The following is a 27,522-nucleotide window of genomic DNA, read 5'->3' as shown; positions in this document are numbered from 1 at the left end:
GTTCGGTCTGCTGCTGCCCTGCTCTAGCCCCAGGAAGCCTGGTCTCCCCATCCCAGCTGTCCCAAGCGTCTCCTTGCCCCTACCCCATCCTCCCTGACCGCTGCGGCCTTCTCCCATTGCCCGCTGTGAACATGTCTCCCTGGCAGTTCCCCGGGACCCAGGGCTAGGGTACCTCCCCATCCCCAGCAGACCAGGGACAGACCCGAGCTGGGGCCTTAGTGACAACACTGCAGGTGGGGAGCTCTGCTCTCCTGGGCTTCTCCCCTCCTTTGCCTCCTCCGAATTGAGCACTTGGACACGGGTGCAAGGAGGAAAAAGAGCGCTCCTTTATTCCCTGTGGGAAGGACTGCTCGGGAGCAGCCGGTACCTTTCCTGAGGGTAGGCTCTGTCTTGAGGCCCCTGCGAGGCCAGGGCAGTGGTGAGGGCACTGCTGGCCCCGTGGACAGGACAGGTCCAGGCGGGGGCTACTGCCCCTTCCTTAAAGCTTCTCCAGGTAGGAGCCAGGGACAAAGCCACGCTGCCCGTTCCGTTGCACTGTCCACCAGCCATCCTCCCCTTCCTGGATGACCTCCAGGATGTCCCCCGCAGAGATGTTCAGCTCGTCGGAATTCTGGGCAAGAGAATGAAAACGCATCAGGCTGAAGTGGGCCTGCTGGGAGGGCCTCTGGTCAGGCGTTCCCCCAACCCCAGGCAGTAAATGCCAGCCTGTCTCCCAGATGGGCTGTCAGCTGAGACATGCTGGCCTCCTGGGGCTGCAAGACACGGCCACTCTGGGCTAAGGCAGCCCTGGAGACATAGGGTGTGGGGTGCCTCGTGGGGCTCAGCCTCTTGTCCCCTCTGGTTTGTCATTGTGGGCCTCCCACACAACCTGGGGCTTCTTCCCCTGCTTCACCTCCCTGCCGCTCCCTTCTTCCCCTCCCTGCCTCAGATGCTGCAACCTAGCAAGTCAGGTGTGTTTGCCACGCCCGCACCTCTGCTAGCCCTTGTCATACAGGCACACCATCATTCTCCTGGGCTGTCTCCCTGTCCAGGGACCAGGCTTTGGGAGTCAGTGCAGCCCGCCGAGCCCCGAGGAGATGCTTGGCCTCAGTCCCAGTGGATCTGGAGTCCAGCTCTGTACTCCCTCACCTCAAACTGGGAGCAGATTAGACTCTTTGGGGATCTGGGCACAGCTGCCCTGTGGCTCCTTTACTCATCCTCCCCTTGTGGGCTTCAGAAAATCAACCCCGGCACAGCTGAGGGCCTCCTTCCGACCATGGCTTGTTCTGGGCACCCGTGGTCACGGAGAACAAGGCCCTCAACCTGTGGGTGCAGAGCCTGATCCTCAGACCACTTCCTCAGATAGCTGCAGCTCTGCCAGCTGCTGCACACGTGCACACCTGCCTGTATACCGCATGTGCTTGTGACCAAGGCCCTCGTGCCGTTCATCAGCTTTCACTCAGCACGTCCGCACTGGGCCCCTCCCAAAGGCCAGGTGCTGTTCTAAGGGCACCCACCCCAGCCCACTCAGTGCATGTGCCTACGTGTGAGCACACCCTTGGGCGTGCTGGTGCCCTCCCAAGGAGGGGAGGGCGGGGCCTCACCTGGGCTGTGTAGTCATAGAGCGCCCTGTAATCCTGCGCTGGCAGGGTGTGGGGTCCTGGCGCCTCCTGCACAGCGATGGCGGCATAGACACCCTCATTCCGATCAGAGGTGGGAGTCAGGGTCTCTGTGGAGGCTGAGAGCAGGGTGAGGCCTGGCACCCGCCCCTTACAAAGAACAGTGGTCCCTGGAGGCCCCCCAGACATGGAGCTTCCCCAGACTTGGCCCAGCCTCTTCCCAACACCCAACCTCCCAGCTGTTGGAAGGCCCATCTGTGCCAAGTAGGCATCCTCCCCTTCACCCCAGGTTGACAGTTGTCACCCCCAATTACCTGCAGAAGCTGCTGACGATGTTGTTTTGGGACTTCCATGCAGCAGCCCAGAGAACCTGGGGACAGGGAGGAAAGCAGGTGAGTCGGGGTGGGATGGGGGGAGTAGATGAGGCAGGGAGCCCACAGGGCTCCAGGGCTGGGGTTGCCCCTAGCCTCCAGGCACAGATGTGATTTATGGGGTGCCCCTCACCATGAGGACTCCCTAAAGAGTGGTCCAGTGGCTCTTGCCCAGCCGCACTCTCTCAGTCCCTCACCCTGTAGACGTCTTCTCAGTACCTGCTCCCTGCAGGGCCTAAATGGGGGCTCTAAGACCTCTGTGCTCCAGGGCCCAGGCCCTACACCCACCAGGCCCCTGCTCCAGCCTCCCCCATGGGCAAAGGAGCTGCCCCCTAGAGCTTGGCCCACTCACACCTCGCTAGGACCTTCACCAGCCTGGGCAGCCCAGCTGCTCCCCGACCACACAAAGTGAGGTCCAGGAGGCAGTGCTGGGCTAATTCACCCCTTCCCTCGTGCCTGGCTCAGACCTGGACTGAGCTGGACTCATGGAAGTTTGTTGAATAAAAGAGAGAAAAAAAAGGCAAGAATCAAGAGGCAGAGGCAGACACTGGGGTACCTAGTAAGGAACCAGATGTGGGTGCCCCGAAGCAGACAGTGCTGAGGGCTAAACGAGTAGAGGCTGATGCTACTTCCCCTGATCAGGAAAGGCTTCCTGGCCTGTTGGGGTCAAGCCAAGTCTGCAAAGACTCAGCTTTATCAGGTAGAGACTGGAGTGCAAGGCATTGCCGGTGAATGGGAGAGGAGTGCAAAGGTGCAGATTGTACAGACAGAGGAATTTGGGAAGTGGAGTGGACCAGTTTGGGGTGTATAGGAGATAAGACTGAGATAGGGACAAGGCCAGACCGCCCAGGGGTCTTGAGTGCCCAGTAAGGGGCTGGGCCCGTAGGAGGCTGCCCTGTAGTGCCAGGTGGGACACAGAGACCTTTCCCAGGGTGGGAGAATCCGGGACCCCCGCCCCCTTGCAGGGTTTGTGGAGCTGAGGGCCCAGGATGGAAACACATGGACAGGCATGCATGGACTTGGCACATGTGGGAAGGCCTGATGCTACCTTGGGCCCTGCAGACTTGGTGCCTGTGGCATTCCTGCCCCTGCCAGGTAGGGTTAACCCAGCAGGGCTGGGGCTGGAGGAGCAGCTCGTCGAGGCTGTGTGTGCCAGGGCTGTCTGCGCTTTTGACTCCGTTCCTCCGTCCACTCACTTCCTGGCCAGTGGCCCCTGCCCCTCCCCAGCCCTGCCTGGCTTCTGGTCCCCACACGGTGGTCCCTGCCTGTCCCCTGCAACAGCCAGGCCTCTGCCTGTGCGACCTCTTTTCCTCTTTATCTTTCATCCTCATCAGACCCCTTTCTGACCTTTCTTGATACTGCCCCAGGTGAGCTCTTCTGTCCCGTTGTTTAAGTGACCACCTGTGTTGGGATCTGGGTCCTCACTGGGAGTGCAGGGAGGTCTGAGTCCCCTAAGATTTTGTAATGATAGCGAGCGTAGGAATGCCCTCCTCCTGGGGTTCTTACTTTCTCAGGGTTCCCAGAGGAGCATGCCATGGTGCCCACAAGCCTCTGCCTCCCAGGAGCCTTCCTGCAGGGCGGCTCCAGAGGCCTCAGAAATGAGCTGTCCTCAGAGGACCGGGAGCCCGTCACCTCCACCCCACCCGCCTCTCAAAGGCAGGGCCTTCTCTGCAGTGGGTTGGAGGGAGGGAGGAGGTCACAGAGGCCTGGGGGTGGGGGTGGGGCGCAGGCACCATGTGAAGCCCATGGATGCTCCTAGATGTGCACAGATGGGGAGCTCAGGGAACTGGCTCCTGGGCAGGGGGGCTCCCTGAGCAGGCCATGGCGCTCCCAGTGGGCTGTCACCATCGTCACCCAAGGCCTGAACCAAGAGGGTCCTTAGGTCTGAGTCTGCCCCCAACACGCATAGGCCCCGGGCTTAGAGGAGGTGTGTGACTTGTGCAAGTGACGCGCTGGGGCCTGACACCAGGACCCTGGCACCTACCACAGCCAGGCCAGGGAAGGGGCCCTGGAAAAACCTGGAGAATTCTCCAAGAGTACTGGCTGTAGGGCCTTCTCCTATGCCCTGATCCCGTGCCAGTGGGAGAGGGTTGCCACTGCAGCCTGACTGTCCAAGGCTCCAACCAGGCTAGCAGCAGAGCCCAAGGGGTCAGCCAGCCTGGGGTCTCCCTGGAGCTCTGAGCATAGTCGCTAGTGAATAAGGGGGCTGTGATTCTTTAATGCCTAGGTCCCCTCGGGCTGAGGGTGTCATGAGATTAGATTGAACCTGTCTTGTCCCCGAAGAGTGCCCAGCACCTAAACCCTGGCACCAGGCACATAATAGATGCCCAATAAATACATGTGGAAGAGCCAGTTGCAGGAGGAGAGGCTGGCCTCCCTCCCTGGCAGCCCCCGTTCCCCACCCCCGGCCCCACCCTCTGTATCCCGTCCGGCTGGCACCCAGCAGGCGGCTCACCTCTTTATCATGCCACAGGACGGCTGAACACCAGGGCTGCTGGACAACGGGGCAACCTCCCGATCATAGTAGTTCTGGTAGGGCACCGGAGCTGCAGGCAGCAAGCACATGAGGCCCAGGGTGGCAAGGGCAGGGCAGGCAGGACCTGTGCCACTCGGCACCCCATCCTCTCCCCATCCGGAGACCCAGACTGGGGCCCCACCTTACCATCCTTGCCCTGGCCACCTTGGTGCTTGAGGACGGGGCCCGCTCCCTTCCTAGAGATACTCACTGTGGGTAGCACCAAGATCGAATAGTCTAGACTCAAGATGTAGTGGCACCAAGCAGGCTGGAGCAAGTGCTCTGGGGAGGCTTCCTGCCTCTGTCCCCATCCTCATCTCCCCCTCCAGTGTCAGTGTTCTTAAGCTCTGCTCATTCTCTATCTTGGATGAGGCGGCAGGCTAAGGACCCAACCAGGGGACTGCACTGTCCCTGACCCCTTCCACGGGCCTGGCCAAGGCTTCTCCACCCAGAAAGGAGCTGTGAGCCACCCCAGTTCTGTCCTGGCAGCTGAGGCTCAGAGAACCTGGGCCAGGCCTAGGGAAGGCGGGCCTGGACCCAGAGGCTGTGCTGCCAGTACGTGGGCCTCACCTGGGGGCTCAGTGCCCGTGCTCTTGGCCTGGATGAAGCTGTCTATGTCGGCATCCACACTGCAGCCTTCTAGCGTCACTCGCACCTCTTCGTAGAGCTGGGGGCAGGAAAAAGCAGAGGCTGAGAGGCCAGGCCTCACCTCCATGCCCACATTGTCAAGCCTGCCCCCACTTCGGGTCTGAACTCTGACCAGGGGCCTTGAGGTGTAACTGCCCCAGGCCTGCCTGAGGGGTTAGAGCCCTGGCTGACAGTTTCTCCTGTTTCCGGAACACCTACTGTGCACAAGTTCCTTTGCAAGGGATTTACCCCACTCCTGTTCTCTGAGGTAGACACTGCTTCCTCATTTTACAGATGAGGAAATTCAGAGGAGAGTGACTTGCCCAAGGTCACAAAGCAGGAATTCAGTGTGCTGGGCTTTGGATCCGGTATGAGAGGATTCAGAGCCCACACTCCTTCCTCCACTACAAGGAGGTCACCAGGTGGGCTCAAGTCATTTGGGGAGAAAACCCCCAAAACTCCTCACCCCATAGGCAGAATGGATTAGGCAAGTAACAGCAGCGGGCATCAGGGAGTCAGGGCTGCCATGAGAGAGGGAGCTTATGGCTCTAGGACTGCAAGGCCCCTGGCAAGGGAGGTGGCGGCCCCTCTCTGCTGAGGAGGACCCACCCAGCCCACCAGGCATGTAGAGCTCAGTAAGGGGGAACCAGGACACCCTGGAGATGTCTAGAGACAGAAGAGGGACCGAACCTTGGCTCCTGCAAGTGCCAGGCCTGGAGCAGGGCAACCGAGGGTCCCCCAGCCTCTCTGCAAACCTCTGAGGTGCTGTGTCCACCTCCGTTCCCCATCCCAGCAGAGGGAGCATGTGTTCTGTGGCTCTGATAGCAGAGCCAAGGCCTTGGAGCAGGGGTGAGCAGAGAGGGCAGATGCCAGGGTAACCACAAAGCCCAGTCTGCAGGCAGAGAGGCTGTGGCCCTTTGTGGTACTGAGCTCCCTGTACTCGGGGCCTGGGGCAGCGGCTCAGCGCTGAGGTCGGAGACCCCTGAGGCCAGGGCTCGGACCACAGAGGACTAGGTATTTGCTGACAGGCTCAGGTGGGCCTGGGTGCGCCGTTGCTAGGAGGCTGACCTTTCCTTACGCCCCCCTCCCACTCCCTACCCCTCCCTGCCCTCAGCCCCTACCTCATCATCCTTGACGCACTGCATAGAGAGCTGGTTGCAGTGTACCCACAGAGCATTGCGGAGGATGGTCAGCCGGTCAAACTCTTGCAGCTGAAAGGCCTGGGGGAGAAGCGGGGGCGGCGGGGGCTGCTGCAGGGCTGGGCCAGGCCAGGCCCCACTCAGCTCAGCTGGGGCTGACCAGCCAGACCCCTTCTGCTGAAGCCAAGCCGAAAGGAAAGACTCTTCCTGGGCATCCCCACCCCCACCTCTGTGCCAGCTCCTGAGGCTTCTGGGGAGGGAAGTTGAACTGCCTGTGGGCTTCCTGCCCCGTCCTTCCTCCAGGCGTGGGGGAGTGTACCCCTGGGGAGTGTCTAAAGAGGATCCCTGGACCCCGAATCCTGAGGCCTGTCTCCCAGGCCCTGCTCATCAGCAGAGCCCAGGGAAGCTATGGGTTTTGTCTGAGCCTCAGTTTCGGCTTCAGCCAAAAAGGGTGAAGGATGCCTGCCTGCAAAAGGGGACCCAGAGCACAAAGCCAGGCGGTGAGCTCCCCGGGGGCAGGGACCCAGCACAGGGCCTGTGGAGTGAGTGGATGAGTGAATGAATGAAGGAATGATGCCTTTCCCGCAGCACTGCCTCTTTTCCCCCCGTGAAGCGGCGGGAGCGGGGACGGGCGTCCACCCCATTTCGTAGCTCGGGAAGCAGCCTCCACGCCGGGAGTGTCTCACCTCACAGGTGGTCCGGTGCTCCTGCTCCCACTCGCCCCGCACCTTCTCCAGCTGCTCGATGTTCTGCCTATACACGCGCTCTGGAAGCACAGGCAGTCCTTGGGGAGGCCAGCGGCCTAGACACCCCCCCACAGGCCACCCCTTTGCTCCTGCAGTGCCCCTGCCCAGAGTGCCCTCCTCCTCCTTAGAGAGACCTGCCCTGGCTGCTGGTGCTACATCTGAACGCTCGTAAGGGCCACCCACTGTGGTACTGCCCTTAGGGTGACTCTCAGCTCCCCCTGTGGTCCAGCTGCCTGGGGCTGGAGCAGAGCCTCATACACCCAAAGTCAGAATCTGGGCCTCTCACCATCCCCAGGTCCCACCGTCTCACTTTCCAGATGGGAAACAGGCTCAGAGAGGGCAGCCCTGGAGGAGGGGTGAAGGGGAGCATTGGGAGCTATCGGGCTGGGAAGCCAGCAGGCTTGGACCATGACCTCTGTGCCCCCAGCCAAGGGAGCAGCTGGGTCCTGGGAAAGGCAGCGCTAGCAGGAGGGAGAGCCTTCCCAGGGAAAGGGAGCAACGGTAAGCTCTCTGTCCTAGGAGTTGTGTCAGCAGAGACAGGGGTGTTGGGGTCTTCTGGCATCAGGAGAAGGATAGAGGAGACAGAAGCCCAGAGAAGGCTCTGATGGGTTTCAGTGTATGTAAGACAGAGGTATGTGCGATGAGTGGGCCTGTCTCCCTTGATTGTGGCTGTGAAAGTCTTGGGCCCTGGAGCCAGATGGCTTGCGTTCAAATACAGTTACTACCACTTATTGGCTGTGTGACCTTGGGCAAGTTAATTAACCTCTCTGTGCCACAGTTTCCTCGTCTCTTAAAAAAAAGGGGATAGTAATAATGACCACCTTGCAGGATTGTTGTGAGTGTTAGTTAAAACATGCAAAGCACCAAGAACAGTCTTGGCAAATGTGAGAAAACGAATGGTTTCGTTTTACTTGCATAAGTATGGAAATGAGAGTGATGAGCGTGACTGTGTCCCCAGGGTGAAGGCAGTGTGCTGTGGGGGAAGGGATGTCCAAGCCACCCTACCCGCTAGGCTGAGGAGGTGGGCTAGCCACATACCTGCCTCCATGGCTGAGTCCTTGCACTGCTTGGCTTTGTTCTGGCTCTGAAGAGACAGAGGGAAAGCAGCATTGAAGCCCCGCCCCCGGGAACCCCCCAGCCCAGCCCTTGGGCTCCGAGTTTCCCTGGACAACCCTGAAGGAACTCTGTCACCCCCTCTCTGGCCACACAGGGGGACACTCAGGAGCCAACTGTGGGCAAGTTCCATCATTAACTCCAGCCTCACCCTGCAAGGGCCCACAGCCTGGTTCCAGTAAAAAAGGAATAAAACAGAAACCTGCACTTCATGCAGGTACATGTGAAAACTAGATGTTGAGACCTAGAGGGAGAAATGTAGGCCAGGGGCCGGGCCCTGGGGCCCCACGCCCACTGCTGAACCCACTGGCTGAGGCTGGGGCTCTGTCCCTGACTTGCTGCCACCAACTCACCTGCAGGCCCCTGCCCTCTCTGGGCCTCAGCTTTCCTGTCTGTGCAATGGGCAAAATGTCTTCTTGAGCCCTGGCATCTCTGACACTCCCACCCTGGCCAAGAGGCCAGAGTAGTCAAGAGCTTGGGTTCTGGACAACCTGGGTTTGGGTCCTTTCTCTGTTTCTGCCTGGCCCTCAGACCTTGAACAAGTCACTTACCATCTCTGGGCCTGTTTCCTGTGACATGGGCCTACTGAGCCCTTCTCCAAAGGGTTGTGTGAGGGTTAGCATCTGCTCTCATTGCCCTGTGAGCTCTGGGCCTGGGCTGCAGTGGGCCTGCTCTGAGGAGTGGGTCCTTGGGTGCAGCCTGGAGATGGCAAAGGGGATCAAGCTGACTGTCTATCTAGACCCTGAGATTCTAGGAAACCCATTTCACAGACAGAGGGAGGAAGGTTCAGAGCGAGGTGAGCAGCCAGGATATCCCAGATGCAGACCTTGCCTTGGAGTGTCTGTGGCACCCCTTCCCTCCCTCCCCGCCCTGCCCCAGCCCTGACACCACATGGCCTCAGGGGCTCCACGCACCTTCTCCACCTGCTTCTGTTGACCGTTGGTGCTAATGCGCTCGAAGGCCTGCTCCGCGTCATCTGCATCTCGGCACTTCTGCTCATATGTCTTCTTGGACTGGGGGGGGGGGGGGGGGGGCGGTGGAGGGGCGTGACTTGGGGGCCCCAAGTGAGGCTCCTGAGCCCAACCTCCCTTCTCCCTGTTGGGGGCTGTGGATGGGTTGGGGGCCTCCTCACCAGGGACAAGGATTTGGGGATCCAGAATGGAGATGGAGAAGGGAGTCTTGTTCCCAGGCCCCTTCCCAGTGGGGACAATGTAGCCCTGCCCACAGCCCCGGCCTCTTCAGAGGTGTGGTCGCATCAAACCGCCAGCAGGGCCCTTAAAATGCCATGCGTCATCACGATGCCAGCCTCTGCACGCGTGGTGAAGCTATTTTTCTCCTTACTCAGTGAACTAGGAGACACAGCTCAGGGGTCCCTTCTCCCTCTGCCCCTGGAGTCCCCAGCTGACAGCCTGGATGACCCTGTAGACCGCTGTCCGGGACTGGCTGCTTGCCCATCAGTCAGGAGCCCCCCAAGGTCAGGCCGTGGGCCAATCTGCATGGCACCCTGGGAGCAAGTGCAACACCAAGAACCCGACAGGCCACTGTGCCTGTTGCTGGATGGAGGCCTGAGGCATCCCTGTCCCAGGTGCCCAGTCTAGGGCTCCTGGCATCCACACCCTGACCCCGGCCACCCCTCCAGGCCTAAGACCCCTGCGCTCACCTCCATGGCCTTCTTGTGGAGCAGCAGCTTGCTCTTCTGGACACGGTCCATGATGGCCTCATACTGCAGGGGACGTGAGGCTCTGAGCTTGGGCCGTGGCCTCAGGACACTCCCTTAGGCCCAGAGGACGGGGTGTCCTTGGGATGAGGCCCAGCATTCCTTCCTGGCTCTGAAGGGGGTGGTGACAAGATGCCCTCCCTCTCCCTCAGCCTGCTCTTTCACAACTACTGCTCAGAACAGAAAGCTAGAGGAACCCGGGGCATGGATACACATGGTGTATCCTCTCCCTGCAGACCCCGGACTTGGTCTCTAGCCCGGGAATACCCAACCTACCTACGTGCACATGCGCACACACACGCACGCTGTCCTTCACTCACAAGCCTCTGTACCCACTCAAAGCCATCATACCCCGTGTACCCACGCTGGCACATACACGCACACACATAAGTAAACGTTAACAGGCCCCCACGCTCCCCCTTGCATATACACAAGGCCTTCACAGAGCAACCTCAGACACCACTCACAAGTACACATACATACACTCTCCCATGTCCGCCACACACAGCCATGGGCCCTGTGTACACACCCCAGACTTGGTCATGGTCACCCGCTGGTGCACACGGGGCCCCTGCACCTCCACCTCGCCTCCCAGACTCCTTGTACAGATGGAGAGGATGGAACTCGGCCTGGACAGAGATTGGCTCTAAGGATAATGGGAAATGAAACACCTCTCGTGTTGGTGCTGGAGCCGGTTCGTGCCTGGGGTCTCAGTGGGGCCGGTGCCAGCGGGGAGACCTCGAGAAGCCACCTGGTCACACACACACACACACTGAAACACATGCACATGCTCACAGGTGTGCAGAGGTGTCCTCTCATTCTCCTGGGTGCACACCCACGTCCATACATGCACACGTGTGCACACACACCCAGGCAGTCTTCCCCGCACACTACATCACGGCTGTCCTTCGCTTGTGGGATCCCTGATCACACCCTGGAACTGTCCCTCTGTCCAGAACAGCTTTTTCAGACATCACAGCCCCACTGGCCACAGGAAAACTCAAAACAGCCATCCTGGGGCCTTGCTGTCACAGTAGATGCTCTGCAAGCAAGTCCCAGCTCAGAGGGGTCGCCTGCTGCAGCTCCTTAAGGCTGGGCCAACTTCTGGGGCTGGCTTGGAGGACCCATTGTCTGCTCAGGAACCCAAATTTAGAATCGTGAAAGCCTGAGGCCCCAGCTGGCCAGATGGGCAGACAGGGAGTACAGCCACACTAAATTTCTGTGGCCAAAGCTACTAATCGGAGCCAGCACCCTGCCTGTGAAGACTGCAAGGGGCCTAGTTCTGGGCTGGGTCCCCCAGAGCTTGGGAGGTGGATATAAGTGTCCCATCCCACAAGAGGGAAACAGGCACAGAGAGGGTAAGTGGCTTGGCCGGGACACCCAGTCCCAGCCTGGCCCCAGCCATGAACTGTTGCCTTCTGTCCCTTCACAGCTCAGTTGTGTGGAATTTTCCATTTTCAGTTCTTTGGACAGTTTACAATAATGCTTCCTCTCCAAGCAAGAAGTGCTCCTGTGCCCTGGCCTCTCCCACCCTGTCCAAGGCACCACGCTCATCACTAAGGCCCTGAGAGGCTGATCATGTGTCCGTACCTGCCTTCCCAGAGGGCCACGTGCTCAGCCAGTCAGAGAGTCTCAGGCTTGGGAGGGGGCCCTGGGACACAGGGGTCACCAAGCCCACCTCCCATCCAACCTCTGCAGCTTCCCTGACAAGTAGCCTCCAGCCTCTGTTTGTATACCTCCCATGATGGGGACCTCACTTCCTCTCCATGCAATCCCTCCATCTAGGGACAGCCATACCCTACAGATGGGTGAACAGTACCTTTGGATGCTGAGGTAGGCTCGGCAGCCCCCACTCCCCACAAGCTCTGTCTGTTCCCCTCAGCCTCAGGCAGCCCTGCAGAGTGGCTGCAGTGACTGACTCCCAAGTCTTCCTTTTTCCCAGGTAAACAGCCCTGATCCTTGGGCTCAGGACCAGTTTCTGGTGACTCCCCAACTTAGGTTGCCTCCTTTGGATACCCCCAAGCTGTCATGGACCCTCTATAGCCTGTTGTAGTAGGATGATCAAAAAGACCAAGGTCTTTCCCTCTTCCTGGCCTGAGACAGCGCAGGGGGAAGACCCCCAGTGGGGCTTCCAGGCCCGAGAGCTGGGCCCTGGTCCCAGTACCAGGTGTCTGTCCACAGCCCCCTCTCCTCCTTCAAATCGCCGTCACCCGCAAGCCTGGGGTGCTGCCCATCGGGAGAGCCCGTCCCCTACTGCCTCCACAGCAACAACAGCCACCGCCCACTCGAGGCCCATCCCCACGCCCCCTTACCTTCCTCCTCTGCTCCTTCTGCCTCTCACGAAACTCCTCCAGGCTCCGCAACTCCTCACGCAGGGCCAGGGCCAGCTGGATGTGGGCGCTGCCCACATTCTCCATTTCTGGGGGTGGAGTAAGGACAGTGGTCCCCGGTGTCAGACCTGGTGGGCCCCAGCCACTCACATATTTGCCCCTGCCTGGGCCAGCCCACCCCAACCCCACAGCTCATCTCTGTCATCCCCAAGTCCTCCACCAGCCTCGACTCCCGGCCAGCATCCATCCATCCCCAACGGTGGGGGATCTGGTGTTCCCAGAAGGTCCTGTCACCCTGCAGCCTGGAGTGGGGAGCAGGCGGGACTTACGCTGCTTCAGAGAGTCAAAGGAGGCCCTCAGGGAGCTACAAAACAGAAAGACCAGGGTCAGCAGGAGGACAGTGCAGGGGAACCTGAAGTCCTGGCTGGGCCCGGGGACTTTTATTTTGGTGGGAGGGCCCTGGCTTACTCACACACACTGACCTAGATCCCAGGGACCCTCTAGCAAGACTGTGACCATCCGCTCAGAAATCAAACCTCCCACTGTGACAGAATGCTCTTGGCTTCTGCACATCTTCAGGGCCCTGCCTCGAAGCAGGAGAGGGTGGGGTTCAGACCTGGCAGGTGGCCTGAGGACATTTTGGAGGGGGCTGTGGGGGAAGAGGGGGACAAGCAGGGCAGAGGTGATGGAGGGGAGAGATGTAGGGGCCTTCGGACAGGATGAATAGGAGGTACAGGTGAGGACAGTGAGAAACTGAGGGGCTCCCTGGTCCCTGGCTAGGTGGCTGGGTGGATGGTGGTGACACCTCTGAGAGGGGCCCAGGAGGGAAAATGGGGAGTTATTTTAGGGTGCACTAAGCTTGGGGTGCCTGAGAAAACCCAGTAGGAGGAGTCAGGAGGCACCAGCTGGCCAGTCTGAAGCAGACATGCAGACACTGCCCACTCCAGAGAGGGCACCAAGGAGAAAGGAAAGGGAAGGGGCTGGCTGGGCATAGGAGGTGTGAGGGGGTTACGCCCAAGGGTAGGGTTGCCAGATGGAGCAAATAAAAATACAGACCACCCAGCTAAGTTCAAATTTCAGATAAACAACAAATAGTTTTTGAATGTCAACATGCCCCATGTAATATTTGGAACACACGTAAATTTTAAAAATATTTGTTGTCTATCTGAAATTTAACGGGGCAGTCTATATTTTATCTGGCAGTCCTGCCAGGGGGCTGTTTCCCAGAGCTACCAACGGAGTTGAGATCTGAGCAAAGATGTTGGAGCCCACTCAGGGCCCAGTCTTGTCTGCTGCCCAGAGCAGGACTGACGGTGAAGTGCCTCTCCCCAGCCCATCAGCTCTCAGGGGCAGGGGCCTCTCAGAGGAGTGAGCTCCCCCTCCTGGCAGAGGAGGGAGGTGACTTGGAATCCCAGGCTAGGAACCTGGGTAGGGGCTTCCTGCTCTGGACTCCCAGGTGCGTTAGAAGCAGACCCTGGAGCCAGACGGCCTGAGTTCAATCCAGGCTCTGCCACTGACTCTCTGTATGACCTTGGGCAAGTTACCTAGCCTCTCTGTGCCTCAGTTTCCCCTTCTGTAAAATGGGGATAATAGCACAAACAGAATGGTTATGAGGATTAAATGAATGTATATGTATAAAGCACCTCTGAGCTGGTGCAAAGAAGATGCTTTACAAGGGTTGCTGTTGTGCCACCCTCCCCTGAGCCCACTACTGCACACCCTGACCTGGGGGTCCCCCAGGCCTCTTAACCTGACCTGAGCTGTAGCTCCAAAATGCCCCACCTAGGGGCTTACTGCATGCCCCCTCTTAACAGAAACCCCCACTGGATTTGCCTTCAGGTAGGGGGTCCCCTTGAGGCAGCCCCATAGATTGGGCTCCTTTCCCCCCCACTCCCTGCAGCCCTGTGGGTACCAAGACTCCCAAGTGCACAGAGACGGTGTGTGGAGGTTGCAGATTGGCCCTGAAGTGAGGCTTGTCTATCTCAAGGGTAAAATTCTCTGCCTGTGTTTATGGCCCCTTAACTCCCCCCTCACCAGGACGCCTGAGGAGCCACAGTTCCCCCATAGGGGAACTGAGGCCCGAGTGTGGCCAGGCTTGCTGGGGTCACACCCAGGCAGCGGCGAGGATCCTGTTGCTGGCCACATCCTGCTGCAGCCCATCCAGCCTCTCTGCGGGGCAGCGCTCCCGCCCACTGGTGGCCATATGGCCACATGACACCCAGTGAGACAGCCCTGCCCACCCGCCTGCATTTCCCCTCAAGCCTTGCAAGGCAGGCTTCACAGGGGGGGCTCCCTCCTCCCATGGGGACAGTTAGGGAAACTGAGGCCATGGAGGAGCAGCAGACCAGCAGCAGCAGCATCACCTGGGAGTTTGTTAGAAACGCAGATTTCAGGCTCCACCCCAATCCTCCTGAAGCGGAAGCTTGGAAGAGGGGCCCAGCACACTGTGTTTTAACAAATCTGCAGGTGCTGCTGATGTACGTTCAAATGCTGGCCTAAATTATGTGATCCTCACACCTCTGCCAGGCAGGGAGGGTACCATCATTATCCGCATTTTACAGGTGAGAAAAACAAGGGTCAGAGAGGTAAAGAAACTGACCATGGCCGCACAAGTGGAGAGAGCCGGAGCCTTCTGCCTCTTACCAGAGGAAGGAAGGGGCGATTGCCATGGTGACCCCACCTGCCCTGGCGGGGGGTGGAGAGGTCAGGACTCTTCTCTGACAGAATTGACACCTTGCCAGCGGTTACACCTCCGTCTCACACACTCATCTCCTGCCTCAGTCTCCCCATCCATGGTTAGAGCCTCTCTAGGTCCAGTATGGCCACTTCTCCATGCCCCATCATGACCCACAGCATGACCACACCCTGCCCAGACCCCTCCCACAGGCTGGGGCTTGCACACCCACTGCTTGGTCCTCACCTCCTTTTAGACTTCACGTCTCACAGACACCTCAAACTCAGAGTGTCCGAAACTGGACTCATCGCCCTACAAACCTGCTGCTCCTGCAGGGCTCCCTTCTCAGCAAAGGCACCACCATCTACCAGGTTATGCACACCAGAAACTTACGAGCCGCCCTTGACTCCACCCTCTTCCCCCTCTGTTACCTTCTTTTTCACTTCCCAAATCTCCTATGTGTCCACCTCTCACTGCCACCACCCTAGCCCCTGCCCCATCACCTCCAGCCCTCCAGCTTCACTTCTCACCTGTTATCCCTGTTCTTTGGCCACCTACCAGTTCCTTCTATATGCCATGTTCCTTCTTGCACAGGGCCTTTGCACGTGCTAATTCCCTATGTGCAGCATCTTTGCCTGGCTTCCTCTTCTGTCCCTTCGGAGCACTTGTTCCTATTGTCATCTTGGGTTGATACCTTGAGTGTCTGTCACAGCACTGAACTGTGAGGCCACTGAACAGCGGCAATGCCTGGTTCTCCTCCCCGTTGTCCCTAGGATTACAGCCCAGAGCGATAAGTTCCTAGGCCTTTCTCAACTCCAAACCACTCAGGGAAACCATGACCCAGATTTCCCAGAGCTCTCCTCTACCGTGTCTCCATCACATGTCAAGGATGGGGACCCCTTGGAAGCCTCTGACCTCTGTTATCAGTCACCAGTGTCCTCATGTGTAACTCATCCCATTGCCCCTTTCAACCCTGCTCTCAGGACACTCAGCCTGGAATTCTGTTCCAAACAGTCTGAATTTCCAGTGTAAATGTCTCTCCTTCTGTACTTCTGTACCACCATGTGACACGCACCATCTCATGGTCCCTGCTTTGCCATCCCACTTCCTGTGCACCTGCCAGCCAGGAGACCCCTGCCTCCCAGCTCACAGGAGATGGGCCTCTTGCTCCCCTTGCTGGAGGCTGGGCCTGAGTGAGCTGACCCCAGAGGAGCCCTGATGGGAACAGGGCCCGCCTCTCTCCCGCCAGTATCCTCAGTGATACCTTCATGCTCTGAGCTCAGAGGAAGAGAGATCATGAAAAAAATCCCTCTCTTTTGACAGGAAAACACAGCGTTTTGGGCTGTGACAAGTGGGGGTGAAGCAGGGACGAGAGGGTGTGAGGACTCAGGTGGGGGCCGTCCTTGCTCGCGGCTACTGCAAAGGGGCTCGCAGGAAGCTGCCCCCAGCCCTGCCTCAATTCCCCTTTATTTCCTGAACCCCTGCCCCATGCAGCTTCTGCAGCTTGTGACACTCAGCACCCTACGTGGCGCAGGATGAACAAGAGGTGGGGGGAGGTGACAGCTTTCTGGGGGAGGTGGTATTTCAGCTAGACCTCGCAGGGGAGAAATGAGGGCAACAGCCAGAGCAAAGGCCCCAAGGTTGGAAGGAGAGTCAAGGTGAACTTTCTGTAAGGGCTGGATGTGTGGTTTAGATGTTATGGGTAAGCCCCCTGTACCCACCGAGCGCTTCTTTAAGATGCATTTGAAAGGGCTTGTGGGGATCCTTCGAGTTGAGGACCAGGTCTTATCTGTGTGTCCTCCATTGCCACTGCCCAGCAGATGCTTGCTGAGTTAATGTGTGAAGGAGAGAATGCTAAAAATCACTCGAAGGTGGGAGTAACCTTGTTTTAATATATGTGGCTGAGTCTCCGGCCTTCTGACCAGTCTGAGGTCAGGGGATGACACAGAAATGCTCTATTTCAGGCAGCAGGGGTGGGGAGGCTGGCCTGCTTCACCCTCTCAGCTCTCGCTGGGCTATTTCTGGGGTCACTTCACCCCTTGGCTTTTGTCCTCCTCGTTCACCGCATCCAGCCTATGCACCCCCAGCCCTCCGCCCACCCTCCCAGGGGCTGAGAATGAGCATCCCACGGGACACAGGGGCCTTGGCCATGGGGAGGCAGGGGGCTCCCCCTGACCAGGAGACGGGCCCTGGAGGATGAGCTGCCAGTCCCCACATGGAGTGGCCAGGCCAGCTTTGCCAGGTGCCAACCCCACAAGTCTCCACGGCGACAAGGAAGCAACCCACGTTGTCATGGTTGCCACTCCCCCTACCCACAAAGAGCCCTCCACGTTGGTGTGGGATGGGGCAACCTGGTCTAAGCCAAGACCCTGACAGGCAGGCAAGGCCCGAGTGTCTGGGAGAGCTTCCTGGAGGAGGTGGGGCACGAGAGGGCCCTTGGAGTGATGTTCTGATGCAAAGGACTGGGGACGAGAGTGAAGTTACCCTCAATGTGCTAGGCCCTGGCTTCAGAACAGTGAGGCCCTTTATTTTAAAAATTCTGAATCCCTCCCAACTCGGCCTAGGGCATGGCCCATAGGAGGTGCTCCTTACGTCCTTGGATGGATGACGGCTGCTTGGCCCACGGTTAAAGAAAGGAATGGCTTAATCGTGTCACCAGCCCTAGTACATGCCTTGTGGATCAACAGCAATAATGGTGAAGGACCTACTGCGCATAGTCAGCTGAGCTGGGAGCTGCAAGGGGCACAGCCCTACGGGAAGCAGCAGGTGAGCTGGGATGGTCTGCCTCCTGCCTCCTGACTCTCTGGTTCTGAATGTGCCCTGAGCTTCCCAACCTCCAGCCTTTGTCCGTGCCGGTCCTCTGTCAGGAAGGTGCCTTCCCTTCCTCTCCGCCTCTCCCAGGAGGTGCCCTCTGCTCTGCCCTGCTCCTCTGGCCACCCCAGCTCAATGGGGAACTCGGGGCAGTGCTGGTATGCATGCACTGCTCCCAGCCTGCTCTGGAACCCGTGTGGCTGTGCAGCGGTGCCCCTGTGGGTTTTGTTCCTGCCTCTCCTTCCACTGGTTAGGCTGAGCCTTAGGGCCTGGCCCTCCCAGCCCAGGCACCAGCTCCTCCTTGGTAGGCAGCAAGGTGGACCCTGACTCTCCTCCCTTCCCTGGCCTGGGGCCCCACCCTGGTGCTCCCACCTTGGATGGAAGCTGTGTCTCTAAGGATAGGGCCAGGGCCAGGGCCAGGGAGGGGCTGGGCCTCATAGGAAATGGTCTGGGCTGGCCAGGCAGGCTCCTTAGCGTTAAACTAAACTGGGTGACCCCAATTTATCTTACTTATGGAGGGGCCCATGAGATCGTAAAGACCCCTGCTGTTTATTGAGCATCACTGTGGCTTGGCACTCTCTGCTTGACATTGTGACTGTCCAGAGCAACTCTTGGGAGTGATTGTCCCCTTTCACAGCTGAGGACCCAGGGCTCAGAGAGGGGGAGTGACCATCCCAGGGTCACACAGCATATAGGGAAGGGCAGACCTTGACCCACTCGGCCTCCTATAACCACGCAGGGAATCAGTGCTGCCCACAGCCTCGCCCTGGCCACTTCTGTGCACCTCTCCACCCTTCCCACTGCTCACCTGGCTCCATTCCCACTTTATTCTCTTCATTGGTGGCTTCTCCTTCCTTATTTTAAGTCCCCCGTGACTCACAGCCCCCTGAGTGTGCTTCACGCAGTCCATCTCCAGCCTGACCTCCCACCGTGACCCTGCCTGGAACACTTCCCCCAGGAGGTCTCCTCTCTTGTTGGGAAAGTTCTCCTTTTCCAGCAGGCCTGGGAGGGCAGGAGGTGGGCAGGGACTCCCCCTGGGTCATGGTCCCTTGATTCCACCCCCTGCCTGGAAGACAAAGAAGGTCCCCACAGACTTCCATTCGTTCCTCACCATGTCCTGAGCCCTCCTCTGCACTGGTATTCAACCTCGGCCCTGCCATCTTTATCTGCTCAACAGCCCACCAGAGTGGACAGATGAGAACCCAATTCAGAGAGGTTAAGTGACTTGCTCCCAGTCACACAGCTCACAAAGGTCAAGTGGGGACTGGGGCTCCTGCGTTCGTACTCCTGAAGCTGCCGTTCACACTCTGTGGTCCATTCGTACTCCTGAAGCTGCCGTTCACACTCTGTGGTCCCGCGCAGGACCCTTGGGCCTTGAGCATTCAACTCCCCTGGCTCACACCACTCTTCAACCTTCCTCTAGCCCTCCCTAAGTTTTCCCCGACTCCAGGTTGGAAGCAGGGACCAGCCAGGGTTGCCTATGTCTTTAGGAGACTTAGAGCGTGTTGTTTATTCAGACACTCAAACAAGGGGACCCGGTTCTGGGCTTTGCAGCTGACGGGGTCCAGGGCCACTTTCCTTGGGCAGCGTTAGACGCTCACAGGCCTGACCCCTGTGGGAGCAGGCGCAGGGGGCAGGGGTTGCTATGGCAACTGCAGGCTGAGTGAGGACTTGCGGCTCTGGGGTAGGAGGAGAAGGACTCATCAGAGCCCTACCAGGACTTGGAGTCCAGGGTCCTGTCTGCCCCTCAGCCTGGCTCGGTCCTCATGCAGCGGGGAGAGTCCACACGTCCCGAGGCAGCCCCTCCACTCCACTGTTAGAAAGTTCTCCTTAGCTGCCCTCAAATCGTCACTCTGTCTCCATCTGCGTCCCCGCCTGACAGCCCGCACACAGAGGCCCAGGCCCCAGGGCCAGAGAGGCCCAGCGGCTTCACAGCAGTAAGTGCCCTTGCTACCTCCCCTCCCAGCCAGGCCTGAGCCAGCCCTGGACTCACATATTCCTCTGAGGAAGGCTGTACTGTCATCTGCTCACCGATGAGGAAATGGAGGCACAGAGTGTCAGTGACCCCCCCACCAAGGTCCCAGGGCTAACGGGTGAGGAACTGGCACCCCCACCTGTGGCCACACAGTCCCTCCTGGAAGCCTGAGCCGATGCTGCGGGGTCTCGGGCAGCCAGTGGGGTCCTGTCACCTCCCCTCAGGGCTCTCAGGACTTAGATGGAGGCCGCCCAGAGGGTGCAGGCTGTGCTGCAGGCACCTGAGGACAGATGACCTCACCCCCTGCCCAGGGCCTCCTTGGTGCTCAGACTGCTGGCTTTCTTCCCACACACAGAACCTGACCTCACCCAGAATGCCTGACTCCCAAGAGAGATGCCCTCCAGGCACCCTGCCCTGGGAGCCATCCAGACCCTCGCCGGCCCTCCCCAGTCCACCCCACACGGGGAGGCCCTAAACCCTGTGGAAAGTGCCTGGCGAAGCAGGAGGGGCCCTCTTACTTGATCTCTGTCTGGCCGCCTGCCTTCCGGGCGATCTGCACCAGGTCCTTCCCATACCGTTCCTCTGCCTGGGCCCTGCAATGACAACCCATGGACGCTGCGTCTCCTCCACTTCCGCCGCCCACGGCTCAGACTCCGCCGGCAGTGGCAGGAGGACCTGATGGTCCACCCGCTCAGCCTCTGGGGGTCAGCTGGCCGGCGGGCTCCTCCTTGAGAAGGGTAAGCCTCCAGCCCTTCGTCTAAATAAGTGTTGGCCAAATTCAAGGACATCTGGAGGAACACTAGATTATTTGCCCACTTGGGGGAGGCCCAGGTCGGGACAAACAGGAGAGTTGCGCTCCTGACTTCTTACAGCGGGGGGTGGGGTGGGGCGCAGCCAGGATGGGGGCTCGGCCACTTCCCAGGGGCTGGGGGGAGGGGCTCACCTCTGCCTCAGCAGCTCCTCCACGTCCTTGCAGGTCTTCCTGCCATCCAGCAGCCGCTGCAGCAGCACCTCGTAGCCTGTGTGGGCCGTGAAGTCCCTGCACTGGAACACAGGACAGAGGGACGTGTGAGGGCCGCAGCCGGGCTGCGTGGGTCAGGGGAATGCAGACTGCAGCCTGGTGAGGACCCTGCTGACCTCCTCCAGCCTGGCCTCCCCGTCTGCCCCCCTCTGCCCTATCCAAGAACGAGCTCTTGGGACTCAGGACCTGGCTTTGAGACAGGCTGGGACCTGGGCCCCTTTGCTGCAGTGCTGCAGTGCTGGCACCTGGACACACCTCCCTTCAAGCTACAAAATACAAAGAAATTATATGGCGTGCATGTGCATTTGGGGCAAATTCTGGACCAAAAGATACAAAAGACCAAAAAAACCTCAACTGCCACTTCTGAAGAGCCGGGAGAGCAAAAGCTCCTTGCACACAATACCAGCTAAGGGGTGGGCAAACCACCTAAGCTACCCCTCCAGCCCGACCCCTGGACACACCCCTACCCTCACCCAGTATAAAGAACAAGTTCTCCCCGCTTGAGCGAGCGGGCAAACAAGGGAACGTGTTGTTTGTTCTCGCTCCCCGGTGCTGCGGCAGGGGCCCCAATAAAACCTTGCCTGAATTTCTTGTCTGGCCTCTGATCAATTTCTATTTATTAAGGAAGCCAAGAACGCTGGTCGGTAACAGCTTCACACAGGCACACAGTAGGTCCCCCATCTGTGGAGGTACCAGGTGTAGGTGAGCCCCTTGCAGATCAGAGCTCATAGTCAGGACACAGCAACTCTAATCTAAGACAGCCATGGGAAGGGTCCCCACCAAGCCTCCGTGATGACAGCCTTTATGGGGTGCCCCACTCTGCTCACTCCTGTCACCTTCTCAATTACCCTCTTATCTCAGGGGTCCAAGTGAGAAAACTGAGGCACAGATGGGTGAGGTGTACCCAGGGTGACACAGATTGAAAGCAGCAGGTGTGGCATTGAACCCAGGCTGTCTTATTCGGGTCTGTGCCCTTCACCCCCCTGCACTCTACAGCCTCTGCAGAGACAAGAGCAGCTGCTGTTCCCTGATCATCCACTGTGTACCGGATGCCACGCCGGGCTCCTGCACCCATCCGCTGAGGTGGGCCTTGAGGGTCAGGGCTAGGGCACATCCTAGCACACACTTAGGACACACCTAGCTGCCCAGGACACCCAGCACCCCCTAGGTCCACCTCTTAGCCAGGATGGTGGGGAGAGGGCCATCTTGGAGAAGTCACAGGACACAGCTGCCTCTCTGCCACCCGTCCTGCTGTTGATCTGACTCTCACCCCTGGAGTGGGTTCTGAGCTGCTGGTGTAGGAAGCTGGGGGCGGGAGGTAGTACTTGAGGAGAGGGTGTTTTTCTTCAAAGTCTAAGGAGAATCAGATGTGGTAGAGAAGGGCAGAGATGCCACAGATTGCTCCAGATGGCCCCGTGCCAGGCCCAGCCCACCTTCAGCAAACTCAGAATAATGGAATCTGCAGGCCTGTAGGAGGGTTAGGATCCCAAGCTCACACCCTCCTCCTTAAGCAGCACTAGAAATTCCTGAGACCCAGGTTCAGCTGCCCACTGGGTGACAAGCAGCGGGCCTGGGCCTTGGCTGACTACTCAGAACCCGAGCAGGAGGGAGTCAACCCCCCAACTCCTGAAGGCCTGTCCACCACAATGTCCAGGCTAGTGTGCACCAGGCTTCCATTTCTGTAGCTTTCATGGGCCACTTGCCAACTAACCAGGCAGCAGACCACGGCTTCCTGCCCTCAGCCTCTGTCCTCCCTCCGGACCCCCAGGACTAAAGCCTGTGGCAGCCAGCGAGGAAAATGGATCTGCCCTCCCCCCCAAGAGGGTCACTCTGAGCTGGACACCAGTATTCAGGGCCAAATTCCATAGACCACCAGAACTGGGAAGCATCTTGTCCAGCGCCCCTCAGTCCTTGGGGAAACTGAGGCCCAGAGAAGGGAAGGACCTGCCTGAGGTCCTACTGGCAGAGGCAGGACAAGGATTTGGACTTGCAGGGCACCTGTTGTTACTCCCCGATGCCTCTGGGAGGGGGGCCTGAGCAGGGAGACGCTGACCAAGCCCAGCCCTGCAGCGGACACTCTGCTCTTCCCTCCCAGCCCCATGCCCAGCTCCCACTCCCCAGGGAAACCCCACTGTCCTTCCTGAGACCCCCAGAGTGGAAAGAGAAGCAAAAGCAAACCTACATTGGCCATTCTGGAGGAGGTGGCAGGCAGAGGGGTCCTGCAGACTGGGTCCTCAGGAGCTCAAGTCCCCAAAGCACTCCAGGCTTGAGAGTCTGGTCCAGCCCCTGCTCAGAGCGCGCTGGTGCCAGCAGGGGCTTTGGCCAAGTGAGCCACCGTCACAAGTGACTAGATTGTTCCAAGGAAGTGCCTGAGTCCCTGGGGCCTGTTCCCTGCCAGCCTGTACCCCTCCTCCACCCCACCACTGCCTCTTCCTCCAGGGCTTCTGACTCATGGTTCAGAGCTGGGCACAGCTGGGCTCAGGAAGCTGCTGAGGAAATGAACTAACCAATCATTCAATCAGTTAATCAATCAGTCCTGCAGGCTTACTGTCTAAGGCCCAGCACCAGAGTCACCTCCTCCAGGGGGCCCATCCTGGCCTTTCCTCCCTGCACCTACCCAGCTCCATCCTCTAGGCATCCAAGGCTCCCTTTCAGGGCCTTGCTGACAGGCTCAGGCTGACATTTCCACAGTGCAGAAGCTACTAGAAGGCAGGGCCTCCCATCTCCTTCTGTCTACCTGAAGCCTCTGTCACCTGAACCTGCCTGTGGCCTTGCCCTCTGTGATTGCTATTTATTGAGTCCACTTACCACACAGGAAGACCTGCAAGGACGTGGAGGAGCTGCTGAGACAGAGGTGAACAGGGCCCGCCTCTCTCCCTCCAGTATCCTCAGTGATACCTTCATGCTCTGAGCTCAGAGGAACAGAGATCATGAAAAAAATCCCTCTCTTTTGACAGGAAAACACAGCATTTTAGGCTGTGACAAGTGGGGGTGAAGCAGGGACGAGAGGGTGTGAGGACTCAGGTGGGGGCCGTCCTTGCTCGCGGCTACTGCAAAGGGGCTCGCAGGAAGCTGCCCCCAGCCCTGCCTCAATTCCCCTTTATTTCCTGAACCCCTGCCCCATGCAGCTTCTGCAGCTTGTGACACTCAGCACCCTACGTGGCGCAGGATGAACAAGAGGTGGGGGGAGGTGACAGCTTTCTGGGGGAGGTGGTATATCACAGCTGTTTTCTTATTGAAAACACCACACACCCAGGGAGGTAAGGATGGTGATAAGGAGGAAAAGAGGGGAAGTGACTGCCCAAGTCCCTCAGCTGGTAAAGATCACAATCTGGGATGTGAACCCAGGTCAGCTTGTCCCCAAACTCACATACCGACATCAGTCATTCAACAGACAGTCCAGCAGCTCTTTTACATTTTGAAACATCAAAAAATGATTAAAGGGGCTTCCCTGGTGGCGCAGTGGTTGAGAGTCCGCCTGCCGATGCAGGGGACACGGGTTCGTGCCCCGGTACGGGAAGATCTCACATGCCGCGGAGCGGCTGGGCCCGTGAGCCATGGCCCCTGAGCCTGCGTGTCCGGAGCCTGTGCCCCGCAACCGGAGAGGCCACAACAGTGAGAGGCCCGCATACCGCAAAAAAAAAAAAAAAAAAAAAGATTAAAAAAAAAAAAACTTTTGAAAATGATTTCCCAAATTCTCTCTGCTTCAAACCAAAGCTGTGTTTCCGTCTGTCATTCAGTTACCATGGATTCACAGAGGCCAGCTCTGTGCCAGGCTGGGTCAGAGGAACGCTGCCCTGGAGAAGGGCCGTGCTGGCTCTGCAGATGAGCTGCTGAGAGCCGGCAAGCAGCCGGAGGCCCCGCCCTCACCATGTGGCACTAGGGCGATCCCCCCCAGGGGAGGGTGCCAGGTGGCAGGCAGGTGCGGTCCCCTCTTTTGGGAGACCTCCCTCAAGCCAGATGTGGGACCCCAGGCCTTGCCACCCTCACTGTGTGGCCATTCTGGACCTCCTTTTCCCCATAGAGGGGTCAGATCGGGGCTGCAGGAGGAGGTGCTCAGGACAACTCTGGCAGGAGGAAGCATGGTCCTACCTCAGCCTGAAGGCAGCATGTGGGAGGCCTGGGTGCCGGGTTGTGCTCAGGGACAGCCCACCTGCTCCCTTCTCTGGGTGGCTCTGGCTGTGAGCCACTGTCCAGGCCCGCCAGCTGACCCCGGCCCTGCCATGCCCCCACTGGGTGGGTAGAGAGCTAGCCTTTGTACACACTGCCACTTCCTCCTTTTTATACCCATACAATTCTTGGTGGCTGCATGGGCTAGGCCGCAGAGACCAGGGCGCCAAGCAAGCCACTTCCCTTCTCGGGACCTGGTTTCCTCATGGAGGAAGTGAGGGCAGAGGCCAACCTCTCCTGGCCCTGACAGCCCACCCTCTAGGGCACAGCCCTATCAGGGCAGATTGGCCGCCCAGTCAGGGAGGGGGCCCGGGCCTGGCCTGAGAGATTGGACAGAGTTCAGCAGACCAGATAGGGGTTCACACCCCACCCTGTGGTCCTGGTCATTCTCAGCCTCTACTTCCCTCCCTGTAAAGAGAAGCCTAATTGTTCCCACCACGTAGGTTTGATCTGAGAAGCCAGTGAAATAATGTACACAGGTGAGAATAGTAAAAGCAAGGTCAGAGGTTGCCCTGAGCCGGGATTACCCCCATTTTACAGATGAGAAAAATGGAACCCAGAAAGGTTACCTAATCTGCTCAGGGGCCCTGAAGGGCACAGAAGGGATTTGAACCCAGCTCCCCCGGACCAGATCTTGGCTCATTCCCTCACCTCTCTGCAAAGCCCCAGGCTCAGTGGCTGTTCAGCAAGTGGTAGCTCCCCATATGCCCTACCTTGTCCCTGCCTGCCTCTCACCCCCCCCCACCCCCACCCCCCACGAGACAGAACCCAGATGTGCCAGGCTGGAAAAAACAAGTTATCTCCCTACCATACACCCTCCCCCACTAGAGGGTCCATTTAAAAGGCTGCAGAAGCCTTTTCAAATGTTCCCTTATGTGGAATTCCAGAATATAAAGTCCCTCAGAGGACAGCTAAACCTCTAACCTTAGAGGGAGAGGCCTGGGTTTTGGTACCAGGTCTGATCTGCCAGGAAGAAGCTGGGTAGTCTTAGTAAAGTCCCTTGCCCTCTCTGGGGGCCTCCTGACTGTGAAACAGGTTTAGGGACAGGAAGTGACCTTTAATTGCCCTTCCAGCAGGGAGGCTGCTGTCTGTCTGCTGGCTTTTGGAAGCCATGGCAACCATGGCTGCATCTTACCTAGAGAAGTCTGAAGTCCGGGGTGGGCTGGAGCTGCCTGAGGGGAGTGAGGCCTGGGGAGGGAGCAGTTGGGAACTGGCACCATGTGTTTCCTGGGAACCAAGAGGAGGCCGGGAAGGTGGCTGGGAAGAGCTGCCGGTAGTAAGCGAGGGAAGAGTCCCCGAAAGAAGCTGCGTGGAGTGGACGGTGGGGAGCAGCTGGGAGGGGTCAGACGTGGACAGCTGCAGGGGACAGAGCCCGCCGAGGCAGCCAGGGAGGAAGAGCTGACCTGTGTGCGTTTGCTACCCGCTGCACCAGCTACAGCAGCACCAGGGAAATAAGGGGTGAAGTATCCCTTTAGAGCTCCCAAGCCCGCACCCCACGCCATCTGTGGAGACACAGAAGCAGCAGGCAGTGGAGGTGGCAGAACACGGCGAGTGCAGAGACGGACCCGTTCTCTGTCCCCCAGCATCGGCTTCCAATCACAGGCCAAGTGGGGAGACTGGGAAACTTTCAAGTGAACAAGAGCGAGATTTTGATATGTGGTGGAACTGGAGGGAGGTAGACCTGAAAAGGACTAGAAACGCTCTAACACGTGCCCAGGGTAGAGGAAGGGAGCGCTACCAGTGGCTTTGGAAGGTGGAAGGAAAAATATTAAGTTTCCTGCTTGCACCCTAACCAAGTTCAGAAACCTTCTGTAAAATGCTAGCCATGCTTGTCAAAAACATTTCTAATAACTGATGTGCTCTTGGGTTGCTAGGCGCGCTCTCTCTCTCTCTCTCTCTCCTCTCTCTCTCTCTCTATATTTTTTTTTGGGACTGCTCTGCACAGCATGCAGAACTTCCCCAATTGAACCCGCACCCCCTGCAGTGGAAGCGTGGAATCTTAACCACTGGACCACCAGGGTAGCCCTATATATTTTTTCTAACATTTTTCTTTCTTTCTTTTTTAAAAAAAATCACCTTTTACTAGTGAAAAGGAGACAGAACAGGGAGACTGGACTTACTCCCTTCATCTCAGGAAGCCCCAGAAGCCAAGGACTGCGATTTTGAACACGGTTACAGGCCTCATGGTGCCCAGGCTGCTTTGCCCTCTCCTTTTACCGCAGTTTAACAGTTCTCTGCGGCCAAGGTGCCTACCATGGCTGGTTTATGAACAACTAGTCCACTGTTGCTTGTCTGCTGTGGGCTGAGAAACCAAACCACTGGGATTGTCAGCACACCTGAGGTAGTAAGCACTGAACTCTGGAGAAGGCAGCCCCCTGGAGGCAGAACGTGGGTCTGTTTGCCTGCTGGGTCCTGGTGCCCAGGTCTGCACAGCAACACTCAGCAAATACACTGGACAAAGGCTGAGGAAGCGTCTAATGGAGGCCCTCGAGCTGACGTGGGTTTATGACAGCTCCTGAGCTGCCCCATGGAGAACACCAGACCATTTGTTTGCGATTCAATGACTCGTTATCCAGCACCTTTAAATAAGCCAGACAGACTTGTCCCCTCTACTTTGTACAATGTATTATTATCCCTGTTGTACAGATAAGGAAACTGAGGCTCAGAGAGGATAAGCCAATGAATAGCAGCTGGGCTCTTTCCACTGCCTCACAG

General features: G+C 58.4%; 1 protein-coding gene across 1 annotated transcript in view; it reads right to left on the bottom strand.

Annotated features, from left to right (window-relative positions):
- Positions 1 to 304: 304 nt before the first annotated feature.
- Positions 305 to 27,522, bottom strand: part of PSTPIP1 (proline-serine-threonine phosphatase interacting protein 1) — a 41,254-nt gene continuing 14,036 nt past the window's right edge. Inside the window, exons 2-15 of the mRNA XM_060002771.2 lie at positions 20,560 to 20,660; positions 20,135 to 20,209; positions 12,486 to 12,520; positions 12,139 to 12,245; positions 9,770 to 9,832; positions 9,024 to 9,122; positions 8,035 to 8,080; positions 6,937 to 7,016; positions 6,233 to 6,331; positions 5,055 to 5,151; positions 4,425 to 4,515; positions 1,913 to 1,968; positions 1,584 to 1,717; positions 305 to 610 (exon numbers count right to left, since the gene is read on the bottom strand). Of these exons, the coding sequence (XP_059858754.2) occupies positions 479 to 610; positions 1,584 to 1,717; positions 1,913 to 1,968; positions 4,425 to 4,515; positions 5,055 to 5,151; positions 6,233 to 6,331; positions 6,937 to 7,016; positions 8,035 to 8,080; positions 9,024 to 9,122; positions 9,770 to 9,832; positions 12,139 to 12,245; positions 12,486 to 12,520; positions 20,135 to 20,209; positions 20,560 to 20,660 (1,215 nt within the window). The 3' untranslated portion in view covers positions 305 to 478. The remainder of the gene's footprint in view (positions 611 to 1,583; positions 1,718 to 1,912; positions 1,969 to 4,424; positions 4,516 to 5,054; positions 5,152 to 6,232; positions 6,332 to 6,936; positions 7,017 to 8,034; positions 8,081 to 9,023; positions 9,123 to 9,769; positions 9,833 to 12,138; positions 12,246 to 12,485; positions 12,521 to 20,134; positions 20,210 to 20,559; positions 20,661 to 27,522) is intronic.

Source organism: Delphinus delphis, chromosome 2 (assembly GCF_949987515.2).
Source record: "Delphinus delphis chromosome 2, mDelDel1.2, whole genome shotgun sequence".
NCBI lineage: Eukaryota > Metazoa > Chordata > Mammalia > Artiodactyla > Delphinidae > Delphinus > Delphinus delphis.
This window is presented reverse-complemented; position numbering and strand designations above follow the sequence as displayed.